The following is a 13057-nucleotide window of genomic DNA, read 5'->3' on the forward strand; positions in this document are numbered from 1 at the left end:
GGCAGTTAAGAAAACATCTCAGGATATCAATTATTCAACCTGAAACCAGATTTCAGAGCAATGCAATGCAAACATTTCACCAGCTTTACTTTCAAAACTTCTACAGAGAGTTACCAGCTCAATTAAACTACACACACACACACACACACTCAGCATCACATGCATTACAACGTATGTGTTAGACGATGATCTCATGTGAACCTCAGTTCTATTTCTGAGCTAAAAGGTGGGAAACTGAAGCTGTGACGAGCCACAAATAATTGTTCCACATGAATCCCTGCGGTAATGGTCTTTGCTCCCGCTCCTGTAACTGAAAGTCACCGCCAAGTTAAATACCGCGTTCATCACCACTGACTGTAAAAGGTAAATGTTCAATGCTCAATTACAATATCCAAAATCATTTCTGGTTTAAACTAAATTACAGAACTAAAAAATGTCATTACAACTATTAGATTTCTTATTAACACGTTGGGTCATTGCTTCCTGATAATTTCCTAGAAATTACTATGAAGAGATATCACATGTCAATCGTAACCCTTCCACCAATTGAACCCGTTCAACCCGTCTTTTTTGCTCAGTTTTCCCTTCCTTTAACTACAAGTTCTGCAACATCTCAGGGTGTCATCTCAAGGTATTTCATTCTGTACATTAGAGAGTTTGATTATTGTCTGCCGTTTCTAATTGTAGGATAATGGGACAAGGTCCAGGAGCCAGACACTCAACAGAGCACACTCAAAGTTATTTGGGTACAATTTAAAGTTAAAACACTCGCAAGAAAAATCAGGAAATACAATGTACAATTTGAGGAATGTTGTTTGATTCCAACTCATGCTGTAAGAGCAAACTGTCGTGTTGTGAAGATGGCGCTTATTTACTTTGATTTGTCAAGATTTCTTTTTGTTTTAACTGTGGAGACATCTAAACAAAACACTAAGCTTCTTAATTAATTCAAGGTCACACATAGTGAGTGATGCAAATACAATTACCCATTTATGGTCGAACAAGTCCCCTCGGCCTCTGTCAAATATTCAGGGTGTGTTTTGGACTTGTAGTCTGTATGACAAGAGACAGAGATGCTGCATTAAGCACTCATCATGTGGCTGCTATGAGAGATCAATCATCTCTTCGATTGTTGGCGTTAACACTGAAACTAACATTTCCTGCAGGATTTCCACCAGTTTCAACCCAAACCTCACAGAGCTGCAGCTTCAGAGACATTGGTTTTATTTGGTGTCACAGCGCAGCGTTTCCTGGGAACAGAACGCAGGAATATTTAGACTCTGATTCAGGCGTGTTGTTCTGCAGCGACGTTCACCGCCTGGGTTCATTTCTACCTGCATTCGGAGGGCTGGCGGGTGTTAATTTCCAGCTCTAGAAGTCTGCTCGGCCAATTATTTTCTCGACGCATTTAAATACACAAACACACCAACCAACCTACTCACACACACACACACACACACATCTGAGCACCTTCTGGTTGTTCTGTTCTTCTGGGGGAGTTTGAAGCCCACAAAATACTGCGGAACACAAAGCCCTGATTATACTCTCTCTCTTTCTCACACACACACACACACACCATACACACACACACACACACACACACACACACACAACACATTAAAAGCCACAGTTGGAGCATTGCCGGCTGTTCCTATCAGTGTGTTTCTCGCCATGCTGCAGTAAAGCTGGTCGCTGTGTATATAGGAATCTAAGATGAGCAGTCATAATAAGCACTGAGGATCCACCCACAGCCCTACACACACACACACACACACACACACACACACACACACACACACACACACACACACACACACACACACACACACACACACACACACACACACACACACACACACACACACACACACACACACACACACACACACACACACACACACACACACACACACACACACACACACAAAGCGCAGGGCAGTTTTGCTGCATCATGCCTCAGTCTGAGGAGACGCAGAGTGAAGGACTGAACACTGAATCTGCCAAAGACACTTTCTGTCCAACACAAGCAGACAGTAATGAGCTTCTACTGTCTCCATTACATCTGTAGTGACGGCTGCTTTTGGCATCAGGAAATATCTCAATCCTAATGAGGTTTTAGCTCTGCAGTGTCACAACGCTGTCTGTCCACTTTGGCCCAAGGGGGAGCTGGTGCAAGAAGCCACATGTGGGACAAAGAGTATGTTAGTGTGGGACAATGCAGGACTGCGATGCTATGCCGGAGTATAGATTTCAATATAACGTCCATCTAACCCTCAAAGAGGCCCTACTACGCTGTTTGGGGTGTTCCTTTTCCTGCAGTGTGTACTATAGGTTTTTTGTGCATGTAAATGGTCTGCAAAGGCTAAAATCACTGTTCCCCCCCCCCCCCCCCCCCCCCACAATGCCTGAAACGCCTCCATTGGACTCTTTTTTTACTTCTGGATCATAGTGACACTCGGTCTCCCATTGGCTAGTGCTTCAACATCTTTTACGTACATAGCGGTTGACCTATCACAAAAAGAGCCGGCCAGCTAACCAATCAGAGATGAAGCACCTGTTTTCACCCTCTGTCAGAAACCAGAGTCCAGTCTGTTGTGATTGGTTAGCTGGACGGCTCTGTTGTGATTGGTAAAAATTGGGATTATAGCCTTTGCAGACTATTTATATGCACAAAAACCTATATAGCACACTACAGGCTAAGGGGAAACCCCAACAATAGAGCCCCTTTAAAGAAATATATATTCCCAGAGCAAAAGATACTGAGGAGATATAACTCCACCACTTGTCTTTAGACAAAAAGTGTCCACACTGTTAATATTGTGCTGGATAAGGGATCTGACTGTCACTGTGAGAGAGATTTTGAAAGTTGGATTAACTGAAGAACACTGTCCAAACCTCAGTGTCTCAGGACAGACTCGATAAAAAGGGTTTTGCATCCAAGATGAATTACACACTTCTGACTGATCAGTTTGCTGCCAAAAAAAAGCCAGAAAAGTCACCTTAATGAAATTCATTCCATTTTCCCTTTCGTGAGTCCATCTCTTTTATTTACACATGACAGCATCTCTCAAGAGTGCTGCCATTCAAAATGTGCCAACATGACTGCCAGATCTCTGAGAGTTTTACTCTTTTTTTTGGACTTTAAAGTGGACCTATCATGCTATATTTGAATAATATAGTGTAGGACCATACCTATATAAGGCATATTTATACTTTTTATTTTCCAAAATACCAAACAGATCATGCATTTTAGCCATTCCTCATTTCGCTCAATTGAACACTGTCTTTGCATGGGCTGATTCTGTGAGAACAGCACCATCTACAGGCCTGGCATATGTACTACAGCGTCTCCAGCGCTTTCGAACGGCAATGTCGGTGGCTGTCTCTTCCTGATTGGTGGAGTTGGCCCAATAGCCGTAGCGCCACTTCTGTGATGTCATAGAAGTGTTCAAATCCGGATCAGTCTGTATCAGATCCGTTGCAGCCCCTTTTTAAGAGATTTGGGTATGGAGGGAAATAGAGAGGGTTGTGTTTTCTGACACTTGGTGAGTTCCCTGGAACACCGGGGACACATGTTCATGTATCAAAGACGTACAAAAGTGCATTTTGCATGATAGGTCACCTTTAAATAAAAGTGAGAAAATGAGACTACTCTAAATATTGCTGCAGTTTAAAAGTTGTGCATAATGTTGCACGGGATGAATATAAAACTGTTTAAGCTGAGCGGAAGCACCGTACAGCCTTGACTTGATTTTTGTAATGGTGAACTTATATATGTAACACAAACGAAAATCATTAAAAGGGGCCCTATGACGCACATTTCTAGGTACATATTTGTATGTGTTGCCTTTACTGTGACATGTCTCCATGCTTTAATGTTAAAAAAACTCTCTATTTTTATCATACCACCTTTTCACCCTCTGTCTGAAACCAGAGGCCAGTCTGCTCCGATTGGTTAAACCTCTTTGACTTTAAGTCTTTCTTTCCTCCTCAGCAAAAGTTTTCAAGGTTCAGTCTATTTGATGTAAGGAGCAGCAATACGAGTTCAGGGGGAGAAAATAGGAACGGCAGGGAGATAAATCATAACTTTTATCCTCAGTCAGCAGAGCTTGAGGTTAAAGTGACGGAGAGAGATGGGGAGAGCTTTTTTGAACAATAGCCAGACAATTTTAGCTGAAAAGTCTTGTGAGTCTTGGAGGATCCTGACAGGCTTTTTAGGGATTATCTGGGCATGTGGACACATTATATTCTGCTTCAAATTGGTCCTCAGCAATAGAATGACAAGAAATGACAGTCCTCGAGCACAAAAGCCAGAATAAAGATTCAGAGTCACTTTTGACCACCATCTTTTTAGCAAGAATCCATTTGATGAGAGCAGGTGCCACTTCATTCAAATGCAGGTTATTTCAAAGCTTTAATAAAGATGTTTGCAGAGATGAATCACAGCCTTAAAGCTGGTGTTGTCACACAGTATTTTTGATCTGATTCCTGTTACTTCTCTCCTGGATGTGACGTCACTGTGATGTGAGTCAGTATGAAACAGCGACACCTCCTTTCAAGTGTTCCTGACTTTTCTCCTACCTTGAGGTGTGAAATGAAAACCCATTAAATCTGACTTTTGTATTCCTCTGAACCTCGTTTACTTCAAAGAACCGGCGAGATCAAGATGAAAACAGAAGTTGTGTCATGAGCGGAAAAGTAAATCACCTTTGAAGTGAAAAACTAATTCAGTGAGAAACTACAAACCGTGGAGATGTATAAAATAAATTCTGTTGGGTTTCACGATGAACGGCAATACAGAGATCTGAGCTTCATCAACAGAAGGGGTGAATGCTAGAAACAGGAAGTAGTTTGTTATAAGTATTCAAAGCCATCACGTCAAAGATACCAAGACAATAAATCTGTTGCTGTCTGTGCAGCATTGACAGAGGCGGCAGGTAATACAAATAAGCTCCATGTAGTAATATCACATCAACCCTTCCAGCAGAATCAGCAGAGATGTCCCTAAACTATATTATTGGGGAAAGCCAAAACACAGAGCGTGTCCATATGGTGTTGGGGTATATAAAAGCAGTACTTGAAAGTTGTTTTCAATATTAAAACTGTACCATTAACTCTTATGTAAGGTTCTTGCTTTGTGTTAAGCTAACGTTAGCACTCATTCAGTGGTTGCCAGTGTAACAACTTCAAAGAAAAAGCTATTGCAGACTTCAAACAAAATCCAGGCAACTTCAACAAAAAGGCAGTGTGCTCAATCTGCTAACTTGCCTTTTTGTGTTTCAGGTTCCAAAACACAACTTAAAATGTAATTTGTTTACTGCTGATATCAGAATAATAATAAGGCCTTTCCTCTGGGACTAAACCATCAAGACAAGTTACAACTTATACACACTAACTATAATAAATCTAGGAGCAATTGTGTGTCACAGGGATGACGTATCTTTGAAGGCCAACACCGAAGTTAGCATTGCGAGGTCTCCCTCGACTACAAAGCAATAGGATTTTGTATATTGCAGAAAACAAGCTGTGTGGCAAACAAACGTTTATGAAACTTACAAGATGTGTTCAGCAAGATAATCATCACCAACACGTTGTGATTCACCAGAAGTAAAAAGCTAACATTGGGCTATGAAGGGGAAACATCACGGTCACAGGACCAACTTCAACACCGCTAAGCTAAAGGTGGCTAGTGTTCGGCATGATGACGTTTAGTTGTCTCAGAAAACCACCATTTTTAAGACGTGTTAAAGTGGTGGTATTCACTGATCATAGAACAAAATGTGAACATCTCTTCATCTTGTGTTAACCACAGACCTCATTTCAGGCAGCTCACCAAAATAAAAACACATTCAAAAACCCATCGACATCGAGAAGAGGAAACCAGATGCGGATAAATGCTAACTTTCCCTGTACTGCCATGATTTCTGCCCAAGTGCACCAACCTTTTCTTTTGCAATAACCCCTTTACCTTTTGCTTAAACCATCCATCCCTTGCTCCTCTACTACTAGTTCCTCCTCAGAGAGCAGCTAAATCCTCAGTATGTTGTAATGATGCTCTGCAGTGTGCTAACAGCCCGTTACAGCCTGAATTTGTCCCAGAAAGCCGAGTCCGGTCGGAGTCAGCGAGGAGGTTTCCAGGCAACAGCCTCGCTCCTCCGGGATTAAAGCAACAATGCTGCTGCTGACTCAGCCCCTCCAGCAGCCGGCATGACTCAGCGCATGTCTTTTCTTCCTCTACACTCCCACAGACAGCAGCTAATGAAGCGCCACGCTGCCGGGCCGGGGGTCAGATCCCACCTGTACCTCCAGGCTGAAGAGGCTTCTGAAGGAGCAATAACGCAGCATCATGGAGACGTATTGCTCCGTAATGTCCTCTAAACAGAGGATATAGATGCCTCTGCTGTGGATCAGTTAGCTGAGCACACATTTTGCACAACAGCTACTTAGCTTTATGTTTCTGCTACTGTCATACATTGATGTTGCTGTAGGATATCAGCCTTTTTTTTAGAACATTATAACTTACCCAGAACCTTTTATATTGTGTATTTGTTTTTGGCACATGTCTATTCTACAGTATATATATTTGCTGTTTATTGTTTTTATTTTAATAGTATTATGTTTATACTTCTTTCCACCTTTTAAAATGTACATTTTTAAATACCTGAACACATTGCTGCTGTAACAAAAATAATTTCCCAATTTGGGATGAATAAAGTATCTATTCATCTACCTATCCATCTATTTACCTACCTACCTATCTCTATCTATCTATCCATCTATCTATCTACCTATCTATCTATCCATCTATCTATCTATCTATCTATCTATCTACCTATCTCTCTCTCTATCTATCTATCCATCTATCTATCTATCCATCTATCTATCTACCTATCTATCTATCCATCTATCTATCTATCTATCTATCTATCCATCTATCTATCTATCTATCTATCTATCTACCTATCTCTCTCTCTATCTATCTATCCATCTATCTATTTACCCATCTATCTATCTATCCATCTACCTACCTACCTACCTACCTACCTACCTACCTACCTACCTACCTATCTACCTATCTATCTACCCATCTATCTATCTATCTATCTATCTATCCATCCACCTATCTATCTATCCATCTATCTATCTATCTATCTATCTACCTACCTCTCTCTCTCTATCTATCTACCTACCTGCCTATCTCTCTCTATCTACCTACCTACCTATCTCTCTCTATCTATCTACCTACCTACCTCTCTATCTATCTACCTACCTACCTATCTCTCTCTATCTATCTACCTATCTCTCTCTATCTATCTACCTATCTCTCTCTACCTACCTACCTACCTATCTATCTACCCATCTATCTATCTATCTATCTATCCATCTATCCATCCATCTATAACTCAATAGAAACACAGACACACCTGTGATTGAAGTTCAAGATCAGATTGTTGTATTATAACAGGATAAAAGACTGAATACTTTTGTCAATTGACCCGTTAGTATGCGTCTGAAGACTGAGATAACTGTAAAGCTTTTTATACTATCCGTCACGCAAAGTATACATTCATTTGCAAATGTGACAATAGAAATGTGTTGACCTTTTGTTGCGACGTTATCTTTGTAAGTGACCCTTAAGATTTCCATAAGATGTGGCTTTATTCAGCAGGAAACACACTGATAGCAGAAAACCAGACAGCACAAATGTGATCCTATCCAAACCAATCATAAACAGTAAAGCTTACTTCTACACGTGCAAAGACTCTAGGTACTGCATTGTTTTTGGGGGGAATACAATTTTAGAACCAAAGCAGTGACTGCACATCTGTTCTGACAGAAACAGCTGGCATTCATGTTTTAACATCTGAGAGACACAGAAGATTCAGGATGAACAACCGAAAACCCAGCATGTGTCCTCTGACTTCATCCGGATCATCCTTTTGTAAGAATGAAACCCTAAGCGACGTCATAAAGGATTGTGGAAGCTAAACCTGCATAGAAAAGGTACAAATAAAGCTCCTGCAAAAGAGTGGAGTGCACTCCTTACCGCACTGCCAAGCAAATAGAAATGTGTGCTGGTGTATGCATCTAAATGAGGTTGTATGCAGACATTTGGTGCGTAAACTCTCCCCCTTTCTTAGCCTCATTTCAGAAACAGTTGAACTCACAAAGGTCTGCACTAATAGCCACACACAGTTAAAGTAAAAATAAGTAGCTTCTTAAGAAAGTCAGAGGTAACTGAAGCCCATTCACACTGACCGACTGCATATTCAATCCAAAATGATGGCTTTCAGGAATGCCTCTGTACCTTGGCAGTCAGCACCTTTCTTTTTCTCAGATTCCAAAAAAAGGTTAAATACACTCGGCTGGGTCTGTAGCATCATTATTGCAGTATTTTGTAGTAATCGGACCTTGATATGTGGGAATATAGACGTTGGAAGTGGAGCATGAAGCGATCAATGGCCTCAACACAATCTGTGAATTCCCTGTGGAGAGTTGTTAGGATGAGGTTACACTCAAACCGGCTTTAACAGACGTTTATGGCCGTTGGTTTCCAGCAGAAACAACACTACATCCTGGTATCATCACCTCTGAGTGGATGCTTTAACAATTGCATTACCTTTCCACATCCAGTGGACACAGAGCAACAAGAGCATTTATTAGAAGTCTTTGTGTTTGTGTCCAGCTGATCAATGTTAGTCCAATATTTACTCTCTTTTGTTTCGGTCACCACCGGCTCCTGAGGGAAATATCTGTCTCTCGAGCTGCTAAATACGCCTCTACGTTCACCAGAGGGTTTCTAACTGAGCCTGTTTGCTGCTGAGCAGGAAGTGGACAGAAGCCTTTCTCTGGAAGCTAATAGCTAAAGGTTGTTGGTGTGGTGTAAATAAATGGTTATAACCAGTTGACATGTTGTCTTTAATAACAGGTTTCTTTTTGCTTATCGATTCCATTTAAGTTCAGTTTCCTACATTTGTAATTAAGTAAAAGCTTAATACATTTAGGATGAGTCATTCTGGGTTTATGTTGAAGCACTTCCATTAATAAGTTATAGCTCATATCACATAGTGCCAATGATGTTAGGCATCGTGACAATCATTGCTTGTTTAAAGTCAGAACCTGCCGCGCAAACATGTTGTACCTTTTTCCTTTCTAATAAAAACACAGAGGAGTTTTGATTAGAGATTTGAGACTTAGTAGATCTGGGTCTTTTATTGATCTTGGGGAGGCTGTGGCTCAGTGGGTTAGTGTGCTGATCTTCGAATCAGAGGATAGCAAGTTCGAGTCCCACGAGTCAGCATGTCGTTGTGTCCCTGGGCAAGACACTTCACCCCAAATTGCTCCTGTGGGGATCGTCCACAGTACTGAATGTGTGTAAGTCGCTTTGGATAAAAGTGTCTAACAAGTGACATGTAATGTAATCTTGAATCAGACCCAAATGGAAACCACACCTACTTTTTCTTTTAGAGTCATTCTGCTGATTTGTATAGTCTGGTTTTTTCCATTCAGAAAACTGCTACACAATAAAGGTCTCTTGATTTCATAAATAGATAAGTATTAGGGTTTAAATCATCTTAAGATCGGTTCACATCCACGGCCCTTCATGCCGCAGGTGTGACAGAAACAGGCTCCAACAGCTGTGATTACACTCTGATTGTCACAAGATCCAAACTGTGATTTTACCGTCTGCTTTTAGACGAAAGTGTCCGGACACTCTGCTTTCTTTCTGCGTTTAGATTCATGTTGTACTTGTGTTATTATGCTTTGGCATCACTAGGTGTATTATGGTCGTGCCAGTAAGGGTATTCAAATTTGAGAGACATAAAGACAGAAAGAAAAAAAAACTGATCTTCTAAAGTTTTACATTCCAGCAAAACAGAGAAATAATATGTGAGTAAAACGTCCATATTGTTTCTCACAGTTAATGTGAAAACTTGGTTAAACAACTGTCTGATGGTAGAAAGTACATAACATTTAACACTTTTTAGATACTAGTACTTAAGTTGTGTTTTCTTTCTTTTTACTTGTACTCGACTAAATCTCAGAGGACATTGTTGCACTTTTCTGTAAAAAATGCCTTGTTTTTTCGTTTACAAAATACATGAACAGATTATGAAATATGTTGCTTTGAAAGAATTGTTTTGTTGATTAATGGACTGATACAATCCATCGAGAGACAACTTATAAAAAGGCAAATATTAAGGCACACCAGCTTCTCTAATGTGAGGATGTTACTTTTGCTTTCAATTATTTAAGAAATTATTGATATACTCCAACTTGATTAGTATTTCAATGCAGAACTTTTACAGGGTAGAACTGAGTAAACGAGGACTTCTTCTAGCGATGTATGTCAAGTCGTTTTTTTTGCACTCTTCAGAACGGTCAAGTGATTTAAGGAAGTGGACATGAGTGTCCTTCACTTGATCCACACTTGATGCACACTTCTCCTAACACCACTTTGAGTGTATCCCACAATTCATCACTGTCAACACTAACACCAGTTCAGCTGCTGCACAGAGAACCTGCAAACTGCTCTGAGGACTGACAACGACCAAGAAAACATTACAAGAGGTTCACATAGTGGTTTGAGTTTGAATCATTATTTCACGTGGTCATTTTAAGAGACATGACATACAAATATTTATTCTAAGCTTTCAATATTTTTATATTATTGTTTGCAAATCTCCGAAACACTAGGCAGAAAGAAATAAAAACAGAAACTGAGTGAAAATTGATTATCAAATCAGTTCAATTCAAAAGATCTATTCTTGCTGAGATTGATAAAAGTCTTGTGACTGCACATCTCACATCGTCCATATCAAATAGTGTCTTTTATCAACAATTTTGCAAAATAAATTCCCTCTTTGAGCCAAAAGAAACTTCACCCAATGTCTCTTTTATGTACAACAGACCAATACTTATGAAAAACGGTATAAGTCCTGCCAGAGCGGTATATCTTTGTTTAGTTTCTGAATACTTATCAATAAATCTGTTGTAAATGTGAAAAATCGAGCTCCTGGAAACTCAAACACAACTCATGAGCAGACTTCTTGCTAGCATCTGTTTCGGGACATGATGTGACCCCAGCTGAGGATGTGATAAATAATCTGATAAACAAGATGGTTACCTGAGCACGCTGGTGGGGGGGGGGGGGGGGGGTGGGGGATTCTTTCTCTATCACTCAGCTCATTTCTGAATGATCTCCCATCACCACCGGCTGTGCCGCTTTGGCATCGTTTCCTTTCATCGCTGCCATGCCAACAAAGCACATTTGAGTTTGAATTTAGGACACAGACAATAGGAAGCGGCTCTGTTACTGCTATCATGTTACTGAGTGTCAGCAGATCATCATTACTGCAGACTTAAGGAGACAGTTCCTCTCGCTGCGTGAAATTTGGAGTCATAACTGCAGATCTATACAGTCAAGAGTGCTTTAAAATGGTCCATTGAGGGTTTGACTTTCACTCTAAAGACCTCAGAGTATGTGGATTACATCCAGAGAGGAGGAAGCCCATCTATAAAAACTGAAGATCAGATTTTGGGTTTGCTTGGGTGGGAGGCAGCCTTAAGGTGGCATGTTTCCTCGTTGCGTGAAATGTAGTCATAACTACAAATCTATACACTAAAGAGTGCCTTAAATTGGAAAATGTTAAGTTTTAAACTCACTCTAAAGCCCTTAGTGTGCATTATGTGGATTACATTATGTCCAAAGGGGATGAAGCTCTTATGTCTTTGAAAATACAAAATATAAAGCAGCTCTGTTACTGCGATTATGTTACTGTGTGTCATGCAAACTGAAGGTGGTAGTTTCTGTCGTTGCGTGCAGATCCATACAAAGTGCTTTAAATTGGACTCACATTGTGTCCACTGAGGGGATGAGCAGATTTGGGCTTTGCTTGGGTTTGAGGCAGATTCCTCCTTAATGATTATTTAAAAAGTTGTATGTCATTGCATCAGAAAATAGGTACTGAAGGAGACATGCACATACACGTCAACGCGCACATACGACAGGTCAATAGGAGCTAAAGCGCCTCCTTTCTGGACATTACCAGCACAGCAACCCCCGCTGATCCAGCACCAGCACAAACACTCCCCAACACTGCCATTAAACCATCAGCACTGCTGCTCAAGCAACACACAGTTGCTCTCATGTCGCATTTCATCCGGATTTACAACCATCAGCTGCTCAGAAAACACACACACGACGAGAGCAGAAACCCCGCGCGGCAGTGCGGCATTACGCGCGGAAAACACGCAGCGTGTGGAGGAGGAAGCAGGAAAACATGTCCGATTCAAAATGACATTTCCTTCTTGTTCTCTGCTGTTTTTGTTGTTGTTTTTCTTACCAGTAGAGCAGCTTGTTGTGCAGGATGGCGGGCGTTTTGTCCGAGGCGCAGTTGATGCACCACATTGTTGCTGCCGCTGCTGAGGAACTGCAACAACAACCGGGAGGAGCGCGAGACACCGTGAGGGAAAGAGGGGGGGGGAGGGGGGGAGACAGGTGAGAGAGAGAGACAGGTGAGAGAGAGAGATGCGGAGCGACCATCCAGAGTTGCCTCAGCCTCTCTCTCCTGCTCTTCCTCTTCCTCTCCCTCTCTCTCCCTCCCTCGCTCTTCGTCATCAGCTCCCTCCTTCATCCTCCTCTCCCTGCTTTAGAGACGTGTTTAGCAGAGGTGGAACAACTGCTAGTATTTAAGTACAAGTATTAGGCTAATAGGCTACTAGTGGAGAAATACTCTGTTAGAAGTAAAATACCTGCATCCATTTTTTTAATTTAGGCTAGGTATAAATACTTAAAGTCAGTGGCGCAAGTAACTAAGTATTTACTCAAGTACTGAACTTAAGTACAAATGTGAGTTACTCGAACTACTTGAGTATTTTAATTTATTGCCATTTTATCTAATTCAGAGGGATATATTGTACTTTTTACTGAGCTATTGACGTTTCAGCTTTATAAATGCAGATTTTTACAAAACTTATAAATAACTTTTCAAATACGTTTGTATCCACAATTATTTGGAAGTTATTTTAATTGTGTAAAATGCATTTGTGTAAA

The 13057-nt window shown here is 40.9% G+C and overlaps 1 protein-coding gene across 5 annotated transcripts in view; it reads right to left on the reverse strand.

The window, feature by feature from the left end:
* Positions 1–13057, reverse strand: part of LOC307036199 (IQ motif and SEC7 domain-containing protein 1-like) — a 141898-nt gene that overhangs the window by 50576 nt on the left and 78265 nt on the right. The window contains exon 1 of one of the 5 annotated variants that reach the window (XM_079676279.1): positions 12348–12594. The exons of the other annotated variants lie outside the window; for them this stretch is intronic. Within the exon in view, the coding sequence (XP_079532405.1) occupies positions 12348–12547 (200 nt within the window). The 5' untranslated portion in view covers positions 12548–12594. Of the gene's footprint in view, positions 1–12347; positions 12595–13057 lie in introns of those variants that run through there. 5 annotated transcript variants of the gene reach the window in all.

This window comes from Notothenia rossii (assembly GCF_949606895.1).
Source record: "Notothenia rossii genome assembly, chromosome: 4".
Lineage (NCBI taxonomy): Eukaryota > Metazoa > Chordata > Actinopteri > Perciformes > Nototheniidae > Notothenia > Notothenia rossii.